The sequence below is a fragment of the Lonchura striata genome, chromosome 2 (genome assembly GCF_050655825.1).
Source record: "Lonchura striata isolate lonStrDom1 chromosome 2, ASM5065582v1, whole genome shotgun sequence".
In the NCBI taxonomy this organism is placed as follows: domain Eukaryota; kingdom Metazoa; phylum Chordata; class Aves; order Passeriformes; family Estrildidae; genus Lonchura; species Lonchura striata.
In genome coordinates this window covers 68,355,573-68,373,402 of record NC_140704.1, presented here as the reverse complement: position 1 = coordinate 68,373,402, position 17,830 = coordinate 68,355,573, and the positions used below count along the sequence as shown (strand labels likewise).

The 17,830-nt window shown below is 36.2% G+C and overlaps 1 protein-coding gene across 1 annotated transcript in view; it reads right to left on the bottom strand.

Annotated features, from left to right (window-relative positions):
* Positions 1 to 17,830, bottom strand: part of RANBP9 (RAN binding protein 9) — a 38,530-nt gene that overhangs the window by 5,173 nt on the left and 15,527 nt on the right. The window contains exons 3-10 of the mRNA XM_021553482.4: positions 13,672 to 13,724; positions 11,747 to 11,914; positions 8,806 to 8,828; positions 6,645 to 6,829; positions 5,750 to 5,862; positions 4,329 to 4,437; positions 2,732 to 2,922; positions 937 to 1,084 (exon numbers count right to left, since the gene is read on the bottom strand). Coding sequence (XP_021409157.1) covers positions 937 to 1,084; positions 2,732 to 2,922; positions 4,329 to 4,437; positions 5,750 to 5,862; positions 6,645 to 6,829; positions 8,806 to 8,828; positions 11,747 to 11,914; positions 13,672 to 13,724 — 990 coding nt within the window. The remainder of the gene's footprint in view (positions 1 to 936; positions 1,085 to 2,731; positions 2,923 to 4,328; positions 4,438 to 5,749; positions 5,863 to 6,644; positions 6,830 to 8,805; positions 8,829 to 11,746; positions 11,915 to 13,671; positions 13,725 to 17,830) is intronic.

Here is a 17,830-nt window from a genome sequence, read left to right as displayed (position 1 = left end):
AGTTTAATATCTTGCTTCTAAGCAACCAAAAATACTCAGCTTCCCTTGAGGAAGGAAACCAAAAGGCCTCTCTGACTGGGCAAGAACACAGCCAAGGAACTGTCTTCCTCTGTGAAAAATCTCCAAGTTGCCTGGACATTGCCAGACATTTTGGCAGAGGCAACTGCTGATGCAAACAGAAATTGTGGAAAGTTAAAAAGTAAATTGTAACTCTTACCTTTTTACCCCAATTATCACTATTCAGCTAAAATACTTTTGGTCATCACCACCACATCATCACATCCTATGTGGTAGTTTTGGGAATTCACTTTGCACAATGCAGCTGAGTGCTGTTGCATTTCACATCAAATTAGGTACTGCTGCATGCATGCAACCCAGAGCTTACTATGTACTGGTTATGAATAACCATATTAACCCTGGTTAACAGATTTATTTTCACTCTCTGAACTGAATGTGTTTGCACTTGTGACAGTGACTGGAGTAGGCAAATAATCCTGGTGTATACACTGAAAGGGAATCCACACTTCATAGTATCTCAACTGTGTTTACTTTGCAGATACTGCCACAAATGGAGAGTATCTGAAAACTTTTTATTACTTGTGTGCAACACACTTAAATCACTTGTCTGTGGCTTCAATTAAAAACTCAAGTGCCCAAGAGCTAATTAACCTTCACTATGGAACTTCAAAACTGACCATAGCTGTAAGCAAGGTAATTAATTTTTGTCCACTGCATTTCTTTAACCCAACAGGATAAAAAGGTCTATTGAGCTTGAACTGTCAAATAACCAGAGTTATCACAAGCTGCCACTCCTTGCACTAAGTTTCAACTGTCCTTGGGAAAAAAAAAAAGTAATATCAAAACTTACTGATGCCATGCAAACACATGGAGAACACAAACCTTAATGTGATTAAAAAGGATTTAAAGTTTATTTACCTGGAGTAGCTGTTAACCTGCTGCGATCTGGATACATTTATGTTGTTGAGCTCTGGTACATTCAAGCTGGTGGTCATGTGTTTACTGTGACAGTAAGACTGATGCACTTTATTTGATATTACTCCATTACTGCAACTACTTTCAAACCCTGCAAGAGGTTTTAACAGCTGTAGTCAGAAAGTGGTACTTACAGATAAGTTTGTAGAAAAAATGAAATAAGTGTAGCATTTACTAACCAGGAACAAGTATGCTAAACTTGCCACACAAACTCAAGTACTTCACCTCCATGTTTCAGGTATTTGAACCCTTGAGGCTTCTAGAGTGCAAAGTTAAGCATTATTTAACAAGTATGAACAGAGACACGAGAAGTTTCTCCAGTTGTACTAATATACTGGTAAAACAGAAAATTGCACTAATGAAGTTTTTTAGAAAATATTTTCTAGGCCACTGTAATCATTATGAATGAAAGCAAACATTTTAAATTTCTGGTCACATAATTATTTTGATAAATGTGCAGTAGAATTCAGTGCTGAATACTTCGCATGTTGCTATACTTACATACAACCTCCCTCCTTCACCATGTAATTATTTTAATTGTTAATATTGTGCTTTGCTAAAAAAAATTACATCATGCCGTGAAATTATGATGCCTAGCTAAAATCTCTTCTGACCCTTCTAAAATATAATAGGAAAACTACCATTTGAAGCAAACATGTAATTGCCAATTCCATCAAACCAAGAGCTCCCAAGTATGTTCTAAAATAGCAATAGGTCAAAGGAAGGGCTTATTATAAAGAAAACAGCTGCTGCCATTTACAAAATCTCAAACATCAATTCTAGTAATACATTAATCAACCTGCCTCTATTCTCAAATTTCAAAAATTACAGGTACTTTCTGTACTACATCCCAACAACCACCTGAAGGACAACTGGAAAATCTGAGTGGCTCTCCACGGACATGTTATGGCACTCTCTTGACACAGAGGAAAGAAAAGCAAAGCTACTGACCCCTTCCAAAGGCAGCAGTTACTCTGAAGGCCAACCTACACTGACTTTCCACTCCACTCCAGAGACAAAAAAAAAATAAAGTGCCCCCAGTCAGCCCCAGTTTGGATTTGGAAATTAAACAGAAGGGCAAGCTGATGGTCTCTGCTACCTTAAGAGTCTTAGTCTTCAATGATGCCATGGTCAGGTACCACTTCAACATGCTCAGCTTCCACTCAGCAGGGGTGCTTTGGAAGGCATGGGGCACATAAGCTTGGGGCAGCTCTGAACATTCATGACTTCCCACTGAAGATTTCCCACTACTTCAATGCTCTAAGAAATGTTTCAACTGTGCAGACTGAAATGTGGCTGCCAGCAGCATGTCTTTTACTCAGCCATACCACCCGGCTTCTGGTGTTTCCTGCTCAACCACAGCTATTCTGACTTCTCCATCAACACCACAGGAAATGGATCATATACACACTTACTGGATTTAAACCATCTTGCCCAAGCCATAAATTATCATCAAAAGGACAAGTGAAATATATGTCAGAACCTTCCACCTCCCAGAGGGAAGCACTTCTTAGAAATTGGTGGCAACCTACTTTGCAAGAAGTAAAGCCAAGAGCACATGCAAAAATTACATGATGAAACTTTTGTTTTTCCCGGTGACTGGAAATCCTGCATTTTAATCACTAACATTTTACTGTTATGCACAGCATTCAGCATAAAATCTTAAGCTTAAAAAAAAAAAATTTCCATGTGGTGTGGTACATCCAAATCTGTGTGGTCTATCCTCTATGTGACTTACCAGTGAAGTGTGTGCTGCTCCCTTTGCCTGTTGCCAAATTGTGAATATTCATTCCATGGCTGGGACTCATGCTGGGACTACTGAATGACCGTGGGCTAACAGGGTAACTGTCTTGAGATTTTGGACTGTGGCCTCCCAAACACCGCACTTCACTGTCTGTACCATTCACCATCTCTATGAACTGACGCACCCTAAACAAAAGGCAAAAAGTTAAGCTAATTTACATTTACACATTTCAAATTACCAACAATAGCAATGATTTTATTTTAGTGTTAAATATAGAACAAGTCTGACTCAACAAAATACTGCATGTCAGTAACCCAATCATCAATAAGCTCTGAAGCGTTCCACCAAAAATACAAATTACAAATTTGTGAGGGAACAGAACAGGAATATTATCCTTGGAGGACAGCCTTTGTCACTAAGTCCTCAAAGTCTAGAGATTTAAACTATATTTTCTTGTTCTAACTGTTTTCTTTTATTGGCAGGGGCAAGGTTATTTCTTGAGAAAGAAATGTCATTATGTTGTCATGTCTGTTATTTCTCTCAAAGTAAATGCGAACAGAGTTTGACTGTCTGGAACATTAAGCATTAAAGGTAATTCTTAACATTAAACACCTGCACTAGAAAATAGCTTGAAAAGCAAACTCTCATACAAACCTTCCCTTTAGAGGCTGCTGCTTTGTCAATTTCATTTTAGATAAGGAGGTTTTACTATGGACTTTAAGGAAGCTCAGAACTCCTGCTTTATGCTTAAGGCTTCAGTAGCCTCGATAGAACAGGCAAAATTTGGAAAGACAGACTGAGAAAAAGATAACATAAAATTGATGCTATTGAGTGAAGTCTTTCATCAAAATGTTCACATTTTGTGAATTCTGTGATAAGTCTGGAGTACTATCACGTGAATTCTGTTCAGCACTTGAGCATGACAGACTTCAAACACATTCCCAGTTACTTAACATAACATAAAATTAAAGTGCTTTGTTCTTAGAGGCGATAACGCATTTTTTCCACATTCAAACCCTGCAATGCGATACAAAATTCTGGAGAACAGCGCAGCTGGCAAGTAAAAATGCCAGAATGAAGGTGACTATTGTGTGCCTGGAAAGCCAAGAGAACTCTTTGGGATTATGGAATTTCCACAGTTTTAGCCAGAGGTTTCTAGTGAAGTGGCTTGGAATGAAACAGCTCATTTAAATTGGTATTTAAAGTCAGTCACCCCTTTGGAGGAACAGACTAACTTATGTTATCAGGATTCTTAACCTTCTTGAACATGCTACTATATCAGTTTCCATTTTAAGTTTTACTTGACACCCAAATGAGACTAAAATTTATTAAAAAGAACTACAGAACTTAGTTCTAGAGAACAAGTCTACAGGGAGATGTGAATTATGCTGCAAACCAGGACCTTGATGACAAAACCTAGTTAAACATGTAGCAAATAAGAAGAGCATAAATAAGTGAAATACACACATTTTCTAAAAAGCACTGCTTAACTTTGTATAAATTTCTGTGAAAGCTTTAAATGAGTAACTGTCTTGTCTCAGAAGGTACTGTGCCATCTATAAACACACATCTGTATAATTTGAAGACTCACTTTAATGCAAATAAGAGATTAGGATTTCTTTCTAGTAAACTTGGATACAACTGTTGTGTTGTTTCAATGGCTTCTCCCATTCTTCCTGCTAAAACCAATTTCTGAATTCCTGTTCACCAAAAAACAAATAAGAGATTAGGATTCTTTTCTAGTAAACTTGGATACAGCTGTTATGTTGTTTCAATGGGTTCTCCATTCATCCTGCCAAAACCAATTTCTGTATTTCTGTTCAGCAAAACCAACATCAGTTAAATGGACAGCTTATGGATTAATACATGTACATTAACGATTAAAAGACACTGCAACCATCAATCAACAAGATTTTTTTTCCTTTCAGGAAAAAACAGTGTAAAGAAAGATCAAGTTTCCTTAAAATGTTCAACAGGAAAATTTAAGAACTACACTCCACCTACACGTATCTAAATGAGAACTCAGTATTTTTATTTATTGCCAGCATCCAACTGCTTCGTAGTCAGACTGTGCATTTAGAGCTAGAATAAGACTGCAGACACTCTTCTGTGATTTATTTCTCATTTTCACAACTTTATAAATAAGCACATTTCAAATTACTGTCACTCAAGAACATCCAAATTGCACTGCACTCCTACAGGTTCAATTTTGACTAAGAAAAACAAAAACTTAGTCTCTTTCACCTACAACGCATACTTCCAATCAAACTACAGTTGAGTAAAATCTCTCACAAAGGTCCCTGCTTTAGTTGATGCTTCTGTGGCTGTAACTTGGCTCAAGTTGCGAACAGTCTGCCAGCTCTTCACCAACAATGAAACTGATCCAAATGTAAAAAAACCCAACAAATGTGTTGTTTTACAACCAAAGCAGTTTCCTCATGTGGTAATGAGGAATGCTGATGGTCACAGAGCTGGGATTTAAATAGAAGGGGAAGGCACTGTTCCATCAGGCTGCTAAACAGCACTGGCATGGCAAGTTAGAAATGAACTGCTTAGTTGTCCTTCTCCCCTTCACATCTGTAAGCAGGAAAACTCAAGTTTCATTTAACTTACAAAACATTCTCTCAACTCAATCCCTTTCCACAGTTCAGATAAAAATATAAATGCTTGTCAAGACTAAGTTTTATGTTCCTGTTTGTGGCTAACCATTAGCTCTCACAAATGCTCAGAGACATTACACACACTTGTTTCAGACAGTTCACAACTTTCCATTCAAGAGAAAAGACAACAGATAATTTACCACATTCTGCTACATCAAACAAGTTACAAAGTATTACTGTGCAGATTTTTCATACCCGGCTGCTCATACATGTGTAACATTAGATGACAGCAAAGAACTGTGCTATGGAGTAGTGCTGCAAGTAAATTCTACAACACTGCTTAAAAGAAAGTTTTACATAGTATCTGTTTAAGGGAGGAAAAAAAAGGATGCAACATGCTTTCCAGCCTTACTTTGTCTGTTCTTAATGGAAGCTAATTCTTCTAGCACAGTCTGGTCTGTGGATCTGGCGAATGCCTCTGCTGTTGCACAGTATCCATGGTGAACTAAGTAAGATGACACCATTCTAAAAATAAACAAAAACAAAACTCAGAAATACTCATTAAATACAAGTAAGAAACCAAGAACTCTGGAATGTAAAAACCCTTTGATAAAATAAGCTGACTGAATTGAAAAATTCAGCTTGAAATGCACAGATTTCTATACAAGTCAAACAAAAGTAATTTAGTTAAGAGTCAGTATAGTCTTCAAAACACTGTACAGAAAAATGATTTTTAAGAATAATAAATGCATAACTCTATTATGATGAATTTTAGTAACAATTATTCATGACCCAAAGGCAGGATCAGTTCAAATATTAACTGCTAATCATGCTGGCTTTTTTTTCTCATTACCACCCACTGAAGTGAAATTGTTGCACATTAAGTTTTTGTTTTCACCAAAAAAATAAAAAATGCAAAGTCACAACCACCATTTTTCCAAGAAACTCTAATGAGACACAACTTAACCTGGCATGCCAAAGGCTGAGAACACAATGGGAAATTTCCAGAGCCCAGAGTATTAAAACTGCCCATTACAACCACGGCAACTTTCCTACAAGCTCCCCAATCCATATTAGATAAAATTAGAACAGAAGTCTTACACTTTATCATTATAAAGTCCAAACTGCCACACAATCTGTTCATGCTCCCTTTTACACTGTTATGAAACCTGGTAACAAAATTACATGTACTATTTTTTCATTGTATCTATCATTTTTGGACAAGACAACAGATAGAATGCTTTAAAGAGCTCTGAAATCATGCAACTAACAACTTTTTAAAAAATTAATAATATTACAAGTCTTACTTCTGAATCATTGTTTGCCACTCTCCTTCCCGGTCTCCTATTGGAAATCTGTCAATCTGTGCTTGAATTTTGGATCTCCATTCTCGCATATAGTCTTCAATATCAAATACAAATGGGTGCTGTCCAAAATTAGCATCCACAACCTCTCCTGGTGTTTGAAGCCCTACTGTAGGGTACAAATTTGGCTGCAAGAAATATTCTAGTTAGTTTTTGACACTTGCCCTAAAATCCCCACTGTTGTGGGTTTGGGTTTTTTTTCCATCTCTAGTAATAGTAATAACTAGTAATAGTTATAATAACTAATAAATAGTAATAACCTCACTGCTTCTAGTAGTGTGCTCCAGCAGTAAATGCAGCTTCTGCCAATACAGCAATACAATGACTGACTAATTTTATTCCCAGTGCTCATAATTTTTTTTTTTTCATTTGGAAGAAGAAAATTTTACTGACATTCTAGTCAGAAAACATGTTTTTTAAACTGTGCTACGTGTTACAACTTTTGGGTTCAATTTCACAAAATATTAAGCAACAATTTTTGATTATTTTAAAGACCAGTTATTTTCTTTTAAAAGAGAACGAAACTTAAAACTTACAAAGTGGGCCATTTTCCTTTTAGGGTGAAATACTTAAAACATCACTGAATTTTAGTGGTAAGAAGAACTGACAGGATAGAAAACTCAATAGCCTCAAAGTCCAATTGTAGTGTCTAACAAAAACAGTAACAATGCATTGAAGTTTCTATGAACTCCTGGAATTGTATCTAGGAAAATACTTTAACAGCATTTATTGTTGTCTCAGTTTAATTTTCTGCTTAGAAATTAGATCCCCATGCAAATTTAAAATATGCCAAATATGAGAAAGGTACAATCTGCCTGTTGGGATAAAGGCAATTTTATTAAATGCAATGAGCATTTTAGCCAATGACAAAGCAATCAATTGTGTGAATGGGGTTTTGTTGCTGGGGTCTTTTGTGGGTGTGGGGGGAAGGCAGTTAATTTTTTTTTTAAATTTATTTAATAAATATTCCTACATCAAAGTTACACTGCAGACCATAGTGGTATGGTATAATAGGATGTTGACTTACAGAACTATTAAGCTATATAAATCAAAGCTATGAGTAAGAAGCTACGAACACGCAGGTTAATAGTAGGAACTCTAAAGCCCAGAGTGAAATGAAAAATACTCTGGTTTTTCAAACCACACCCAAGCCAATATTGCCTCTATTTTCACAAATACACCATTTGCTTTTTAAAATAAACATGCTCATACTGTTACCTAGTCTAAAATAATCAACAAACCACAAGTCTGAAATCTTGTAGCAAGATGGAAACCATTGATTCTAAAAAGGGGTTCCGCTTCATACTTCAGATTATAGTGTCAGTTTTCCTGAGCTGGCACCGTGTGCTAGCAAGGAGTCCTGCTAGCATCCTGAAGATCCAGGACAGTGGAAGTGGTTTCCTACACAAAACACTCAACCCTGTGGTAGAACTAAGAGGCTCCTTGGGTTACTGACTTCATTTTTCCTTAATATCTGTCCTTGCCTCTTAAGGCCACACAAAGGGAGTAGCTGGCCAGATGGACGTGCATCACACACTGCACCTTAAACAGATTAAATCAGAAATGAAGTGGATGAGAAGAAAACCAAAGTAAGTGCAGTATCATGCCTGTATCAGTAGTATAGGGAACAGATGCCAGTTTTAAGGAAAGCACACTTTAATTGACTCAAAAGTTACAAGACTTCAGATAGGTGCAGCTTACAAAAAAAATGATACATTTGATTCTGTGAAGCAAAGATCATGAAAATCAGGCATCAAGAATGAGTTACAGTAAAAATATCTCAAGCAGCTGTCCACCATGTTGGTGTTTTAATACAGCTCTGACTTTGTATGTGCTAAAGCCTGTAATAACTATCTGCATGTATTGTTATCCTGCTAAAAAAAACCTGAAAAGGAAAACCTCGTGTAGGATTGGTGTAAAACCGAAACACTTTCTCCTTCAATTAAAAAATCACCAATGAAATCATGATGAGAAATATCTAATATCAAATTGGCTACTAAGATTATCATTGTGATTCCATCAAGCATAGAGTAAATGCTAGTCTGATCTAAAACATCTGTGTAAAGACACAAAGGAAAACTGTTTAAAAATGCACTTATCTTACCGGTAAATCTGTGAAAGCAATGCCTGTAATAAAGAGAAAATTAAGATTAATTTCCATGTGTCTGGAGTCTAGCTTCATTTTCTTAAATGTATCATTATCTGTTCAGAAATCTCACTCAAACCATCTCAGAAATAAGCTAAGTATGGTGAAATTCATGATGCCTACGCACAATTCACATTTTTAAAACAAATGGCGGTATTTGGCAAAAAGTAATCATCATTCAAAAATATTTAAATTGCCCTTAATTTTTTTCAAAATAGGTCATAAGCAAATCATACAGATAGGCAGATTTAAAAGTCTGAAAGTTCTAGTTACATACTAAATTTAGAGAATAAAAAAGGCTATCTGAAAATACTTTTCACTTGCATGTCATGATGCTGCAACATCAAGATTTAATGGTGTCTGTTTTTGTTTGCTATTACTTTTCTTCATACTCACTCACAGTTTTTACACAAGCAGCACAGGTCTATAATACTCCAAACCAGCCTGCAAATGTTTCAATCTAATCCACACCCTCATGCTTTGATTTTCAAACAGAACAGCTTAATATCTCGTTACATAATTACAAGCATCCATCTACGCATAAAACCAAGGGAGTGATTTTGCTGTCTCAGGATTAGAGAAAAATATGACCTCTATACACTTCAGGAACTTCAGGCAATTTCGGGGGGTGGGAAGCTTTCAGTTAAAAAAAAACAAAAATCAGTAATCTCCTTCTGACAGCCAAATAATAACAGTATTTCAGAATTTCCTTTATTGTTGCAAGTTTTTTTTAATGCGGAATTATTCAAATCCACTTATGCCTTCAAACTTAAATTTATTTTGTACCACCATCTTTTCAAATTAAGATGAAAATAAAAGCTTTTAACCTTTTGTCCTAAATTCCATCCTCATTTTCAATCTCTACTCTTCACCAGGATTTCAAACCTCAAGAGCATCTGAATTCCTTACCCACATCTTTTGAGACAGAAGGATGACATACTGAGTTAATCTGTTTCCTTTGTTTCCTCCCATCATATCTCAAAGCTATCATTTTATTTATTCCCTGCTCTTACTCTATCTTTTTCCAAGCTATATAATTTTTTCCATTTGGCAATTTTGACATCCAACTTGTTCTTTTCCAAAATGGAGGCTGCATGCATGAGAAATAAATGATGACTAAGTGATATGTAGGTGGTGAGGTCTTTGGGGGGTGGTGCGAGATTTGGTTGGGACCCAGGACTTCACACTTGCATGAGAACTGCTTAACCCTTTCTGCAGCATTAAATTCCAGGCTGAGCCAGAGACTTCCTATATTCTAGATCATATATGTGGGCCAAGAGAAGAAACATAAATGTCCTCCAAGTCACAAATGTACAGGAATACCGGACAACTAGCAGCTGCAACAACTCAATGAGACAAAATTTCCGATTCCTTTTTCCACTCAACACAGAATCAGTTTTCTTATGTCAGAAGCAAAAGCTAGCAAAGGCCATGACAGCAGAACAGCTGTCAAGTTTCCTTCTGAAATCCATAAAGTGTTTGTCAGACTCAGTCTATGACATGACATTTTATTAGCCTTCCCTCACCTATGCCATTCTGGTCTCCTCTAAAAACAGATTTTAATCTTTTGCACTGTTGTTTCACAGCTGGCCTAATCCAGTCTGCTTTATGTTTTCCACTGAAAAGGAGGGTTCTGATCTTGCCTTCCTAGCTCACTCACGTTTTCATGTGACCATAAGGGTAGTGAGAACGCTCGTGTCTCTTTAGCTGATCACATGATCCAACTTTCCTGCAGGCACATTGTGAATGTTTCAGAAAGGGAATAAGGTAACACTGATTTTCTCAGCTTTAACCCAGTTAAAGATTAGGGCAAACACAAGCCCATCGTCTTCCACTTGGACCTATCCTGCAACAGGATGCCAAAAAAAACCAACTAGAGCGCATGGTTCAAGTGTCCAACTGCCCTAGGTCTCAAAGTATACAGACTCATTCAATTTAGAAGGAATACTAAACAATGAAAGAATATCATCACAGAAGTGATCACATGGAATTGACCTCAGGAGGAGACTCCTAAGCCCTTCTGTGAGTAGAGGCAGGAAAGCTCCCAAGTCAGATGCGTTTGCTCAAGACCTGAGCAAACAAACTCTCATTCAGGGAGGCTAGAAAAGAACTTAAACCACATCCCTTCCCCTTTTTCCAAACCTACTTTTTGTTTGCCAACATAAGAAAACAGAACAGCAACCCTCTCTTTTCCACAGAAACCTTGTTTTTCTTTGAGCTTTATCCCTTCAAAGTTCCTACTCCCCTCAGCATAATTCCAAGATCTCTTCCCAAGCCCCTACTCCTTTCTTAATGCAGGAAGTAATTTTTTTTTCTTCTTTCTTTACACTGTCTTAGCTCATTAAATTACATTAAGTAACTGAAATAGATATTCCATAAAAAATTTTATCTCCACCCACTCCTGATATCTTCAAATTCAAAAATTGTCTTGCAGTGTTGCCTAATACTACAATTTACTGTATGAGTTTAATGGACTTAATTTTAGCTCAACTTTTATAATTTATGGCTTTACCCCAACTATGAACGACTTCAGACTGGGAATCCAAAAGACACTCTTCTCCAACATATACTCAAAATAACATGCATCCACTGTAAGGTTTTTTGAAGCAGCAAGGAATTTTAGCTATATCCATTCTCCTGACCTTCAGTTCTTTTATTATCTATTACTTTATGACCTTCAAGCACTATTTGTCGATTTAGTAAAGGACTTCATTAATGCAGATCCACAAGGAACGTTAATGCTAATGGCACTAATGGAAAAATTATTTTCCCCAGTTCTTTAATTACTTCATACACTATCAAACTACCAAAAGAACTATTCAAACCCTTTGCTCCTGATGTGAAGAGGGCTTCCTATTCACAAAAGACTTAAAGACATAATGCTGTCATTTCTCCATACCCAGGCTGTGTCCATTCTTGGTGTAGAAGCAGGTGTTATTGATAAGGTTGACACAACAACCAATGACATCACCCGTAGTAAACGTTGGGCCGTAAGGTTGTCCTGTTCCAGAGGAACAGAATGAATGTCCATCATCTCCATGGTAACCATATGAATGTTTATCCCAACCTAGAGAAGAAAAAGCATTTGCAATTTATTAATTTTCTTTATTATTAAATAAATTAAAGACTGTGCTAAGTTGGTATATTCTAGCCAGGTTAACACAGTTAATTACTATATTCAGCTTTCTGCTTTCTAATATTTCTTATCTATGAAAGCCACTGTGTAATCTTTAAAATTACAACTTCTTTTATTAAAATGGCTGAATAAGTAATTGCATTTGTAGTATATAACAGGTAATGCAAATTCAGATAACACATTTTTCTCTTTATGCAAACATACAGTATTACTAACACAAAAATGTAATCAGCTACAATGCTGAAATTCAAAAAACTATATACAAATCTGATATGTCCCAATCAAGCAGTGAAGATTCTCCTGTTCTCCCTTTCATTTTGCAAAACTATTGCTACCATATGTCATAATCAGATTCTTCCTGGCTACAAACCAAACAGGCATCTCTGGGGAAACATATTTCTAGTCCTGATTATTCTCAATGACTATTCAGCAGCAAGCAGCTTCTGCATAGTAACAGAATCTCCAGACTAAAGTGTGACTATCTATGCTGCCCCTGAAAATAAAAATAAATTTTAAATAAAAGAAAAAAAATTAGCAATACAAGTGAAAATCAGAGTCAAGAGCTAATCATTATGCATGCAAATATGGTATTGATTTTGCAGGTGAAGAAGCTGTAGAATCTTTAAGAAGCTTCATACTGTTACACTACTCAGTGAAATTCACAACAAGCAATCTTGGTCTGTGCTCTTTTATAAATACTTATCTACACTCTATGCAACTCAATACTGAACCTCTTCTGTCAAGCTGCTGCCTAGCAGGTTAATTCGGAAGTATTTTACACACTTAGACCCTTAATCTTTATCATCAGTAGCTTCAGCTGGTACCATATTAAGTATTTCTCAGTAAATTAAAGACAACCCCAAATTATTGCTGTTACATTGATTAGTAGTACTTTTGATAAGTATAGCATCCTAAATCATACTTAAACTTAATGCCACCCACTAATAATTCATCAGCCTTAGGTGGGCTCACAGCGTAACAGGGACTTGCAGTCCTCATATGAATTTCTACCAGAGCATTTGGGTAAGAAAGTTAAAACTCTAAAGCAAGAAAACGCAGATACTCAAAGGTCAATTCAACATGGTTTTATATTTTGGTATTTCAAAAAAGTCAGTTGGTTGGTTTTGGATGGATATTTTTTACACATTTAAAGATCTGTTAGAAACCCAGTCTTTTATGTATACAAACACAAAACTTTGTTAAGTACTATTCAGAGATACTACAGACAATTGTTAACTAGACAGTGTCCCTGACCATGCAGGTCAATGGAACAGTCACAATTTAAAATTAGGCTACACACTCTTACGATGAAGGCTGGAAAGATAAAAGTATAGAAAATGACAGAAGGAGAGTTCCCTCCATGTTTGAAAGGAATTTTTTGCCATAGTAGTTAATTTTTATTGCTAGAAATCCAGTGTACAGAGCATGGAAATCTATAGCTTTATTTTTATCAGGACACATGACGAAAATTTTAGATTGTATGTTTGCTAAAAAGTATCTGCATAATGTTAAAAATAACAGTAAGAGCTGACAGAAGTAGTACAGGAGTAAATGTACAGTAAAACTTTTCAGCTGCAAGTGTTACATAACTCCAGTAACAGATACAACACAGAGGTGACATGCTACACTCTACTGTTTACCAAAGCTGAAGCATATTTTAAAAACCAGTGTAAGTAACTGAAACATACCTGGTAGTCTGTTCATGTTCACACCCTGTGCCGAAAGCCCAATTCCCATGTAACTAAAAAATGAAAAAAACAAAAGAAATGCATCTGTCTCTTACAAAAATACATGTGTATGAGGAACATTGCCAAGAAACACTATGCTGACTAATCGTCTATCAGTTAAGCTACTGAGAGGTCATTTAATAGTGGCATAAGAACACAGGATTCCCAGTATGTATGGTTTAATATAAACAGATCCTGTCTCCGCAGGAGGTAAGGACAACTTTCTTTTCTTTTTGGCATCCTGGGTTGTTGATGGAGAGTAATGGTATTAGCTAAAATGTTTAAAGCATGAACAAAGGAAGCCAAAGGTCACAGCTTATTTTCAAAGTAGGAGTACAGCCACACACATACCAATTTCATAATCTTTAACGTACTTAATGACGTTTTGCAGACAAACTGGAATGAATGATTTTATAAAATACATGCAACACTGCATTACTTTATCAGCAAAAGGCAACCTCGCACAGCACTTATGAAAAGATCACACTGAAACATTAAAGGCCTGGATTGTAGAGCAGATGTTAACTTGAGAAATTTACCAGCAATGGCACTCAGCTGTTTGTAATCTGATGGCAAACTTTAAAGAGGGGAAAATATTTGTACTACACTAACCAGCAATCTGAAATACAGACCAAGAGCCAGCTTTACACAAAGGTGGTTTTAATAAAGTCAGTGTTCAGTACAATAGTGAACAATTTAATAGCAAATACTGGGAAGCTGAAATGAAGAATTTCCTCATCCCTAAATCCCTATTAGAAGTTAGCAAAATCAATTTTGTTTATTTCTTAGACAAAACTAATACCATTACCAAGACGACAGGAATACAAAAAGAGAAACTACAAAATTAAAAGCTAGGCTTTCACCATTGTCCCTTGCCCAAAATAAAGCAACCCCCCTCCAACAATGAAAGCAAGCATTCAAAAATCACCTAAACCTACATTTACGTGTTATCAAAGAATTTGAAATATTTTTACACTAGCTCACATGTGTTAACAAGAATTTTCTATGAAATAATAAGCTGTATGAAAACATAATATTAACCTGTGGCAATCTGGAAAGTTTAAGTCAACAAACATGACCTTTGTATTCCCATCTCATAAAATGAAATTTTTAAGCAACTATTCCACTTAGAAGTGCAGGTTAATCTGCTATTTAAAGTGCTTTTGACACAGAATGAAACTGAGCAGAACATCTCAGAAGTGACATGCTTAATTGTGTATGGGGGTTTCTGCTTTTTCTATGGATTACTTCCAACAGTTATGTTACCTGATTCTATGTTTGATACTTAAAAAAGCCCTCCTCTGATAATTTCTAATGTATAATAACACCATCTTCCTCTCCTTCAAATACACCAGCATGAAATGTAACCTCAGAACCATATATAGCAGATATTACATTTAAAAATACTGTCGAGCTGAAGCAAAGGGCAACAAACAAAAGGATCAGTCTTTGCTGCATTGCTGAATACATTACTGAGGCACCACTGCAGCAGCGGATTCAACAAAACAATTTTAAATGAAAGCAACAAGTAGAAAGTCCTTGATTTTGTCTTAAATAATAAAGGCAGGACTGTTATTAGCATAGTCTAGGGTCTGATACATGAAGGATACTCATATGAAGACTGAAAATCTCTTGCTCATTAAAGAAAGGATGTTTGCTTTCAAAAAAAATCTTAGATAACTTGAACTCCACTGACTGCAAAAAGCCTTTGAATGCACGTCAGATTAAAAATGCAATCAAGGTTTTGTTTCAGTATTTTTATAGTAACAAGACTAAGGTTACACAAAAATTTAAAATATTAGATGGAATATCATTGTTTAGGCAACATTTTGATATCACCACTGTTTTCTTCCTCAGATATCCTAACTTCCAATCTTCCTCAGTAACAGCTGTAAACACAGACAAACTGTATTTAATACAGCTGGGAACAAGGAATCTTTACCTACTGGTAGTGACTGGAAAGCACCAGGCAGTAACACTATCTCAGGAAGAAGATGGATGTTAACAATATGTATTTTTCCCTGGGATTCACTTCCAACTACTCAAAATGTTAACACCATTTTGTGAAGGAGACTTGCTATTAATAAAAACTAAAGTTAGATAAAAACATTGCAACTAATTAATAAATTTACTATAGACATTTTTCACAAGGCAAAAGGAATGTCTACAACTTATGGTTTGAAGTGAGCAAAATTAAAGGCTCATCAATTAAACTAATTTATTATTTTTTATAGTTGATAGATAGGTAATCTCATGGTCAGCTAGATTAGTACACTATAAATTGAGGGGGAAAACAGTACCATGACAGACAGGATTTAAATGCTCTAAAATTTACTATCAGGAGTTGCATTTATGCCAAACCACTACATGAAACTTTCTTACCGCTTCCTCACACCTATAACCTTGACAGAATGGATCTGACTTCTTTGTTTTTTTAAGACACTTAATCCTTGTTTCGGTCAAGAGTCAGAGTTTGCAAAAAGACTTGCTTCAGTAGGAGGAAATACATAAAACTGTCCTCCCGTCTGCTGCTTAAAGTTCACATTTCATGCATGCCAGGATCAGAAGAAGAGTGGCAGAGCTACATATTTAAGTTTTCCTCCCTTAGTTTATGACAAAAATGATGGACAGCACAACAAGCAGCCCAGGTGCAATGCAGGCCCAGAATGTTCTCAGTCAGTTCAGGATGCACTTCTTGCTGTCTTGTCACACCAAAGTGGACCTGTTCTTCCTGTCTGTAGCTGTGTCAGCCATAAGAGCTGTCCTTGGGAAGTGGAGGTGTCAGCACCACGAAGTGGCACCCTCAGTCCCCTTCCAAAAACAGACCTGACACAGAGTGGCTTCAGAGACCAGAGAAGGTGAACAGTGGTGTGGTTCTGATGCTGCCTCTCCTCAGTTCCTGAGGACTGTCCCTCCACCCCAGCTCCCTGCCCAGACACATCCCTGGCTGATGCAGTGGGAGGATCATTTATACAGGGAAATGGCACAAAGGGCCTGGTGCCCATTTTATTAAGCAGCCCCTCTTTTTGAGCAATTTCAGTCCCACTGGCTGCTACTCATCACCTCATTAACATGCTCAACTCTTAACAGGATCTCATAAAATAACTAACAACCACTCATGGAAGACATGACATCAACCCATGAAAGTATGAAATAAGAAGACTATAGATGGAAAATTTAAAGTGCAGCCAAATTGGTATTAAGGACCAAGAAAACAAGTGCATTTTACAAACTCTTGTTTTTTCACTTCAAATTGTATTTATTCTTGTTTCAGTCCAGTTCAATTAAGATATAGGTTACCATTTTAGTGCCTCAGCATATTTTCTAGTTTACATTTCACAAGTCCTATAGAAACTTCAGGAACACCACAAAATTACAGAATTCAAAATTTGCTGAAGGTTCAATTTTTTTACCACAAAGCAAAAGAGAAAATGTGGGAAAAAAAAAAAAAAAGAGGTATTATGAGACCTATTTTTTTCCTTTAACACATACTGAAAAGCCTAGGCTTCTCTGCAGAGAAATGTTTAAGAAGTAGAAAGCTCACAATAACTATTTTCTCCTCAAGTATCCTTCCAGTCAAAAAATTAAATTTACATTTTTGCTGGAGCCTAAAGTTTCTACTTGGATGCCTGAATAGACTAACTGAAAAATAGAAAGAGCCAGAGCCAAACAGAAGGAAAAAACAGCAGTAAGAGATGATACACAGAACTGCAGATGCTAAAAGATCAAGACATTAACAAAACCCAGAAAGAGACAGAAGTCTGATTTTTATTTATAACTGTTCCATTTGATCTTGTAGCCACTATGTTGAAGGTACATGGAAGATTTTTCAATATGAAAGCTGATAAAATTCAGAACTCAGATTAATTATATTCTATACTGCTCACTCCATAAAGAGGAATCTCAAAAACTATACCAAACCACAGACACCTCAGAAAGGCTGAAGATAAATTCAAATACTACATAATCACTTCCCTAGAGTAAAAAAAACCACAAAAAATTCCATACTGTATTTATAAAGACAACTAAAATAATTTAGCAGATATTTACATGAGTTTGTAATAGCCTCCCTACTACAGAAATTTCACCTGCTATCTGCAAAGAGTCAAATTCCTTCTGA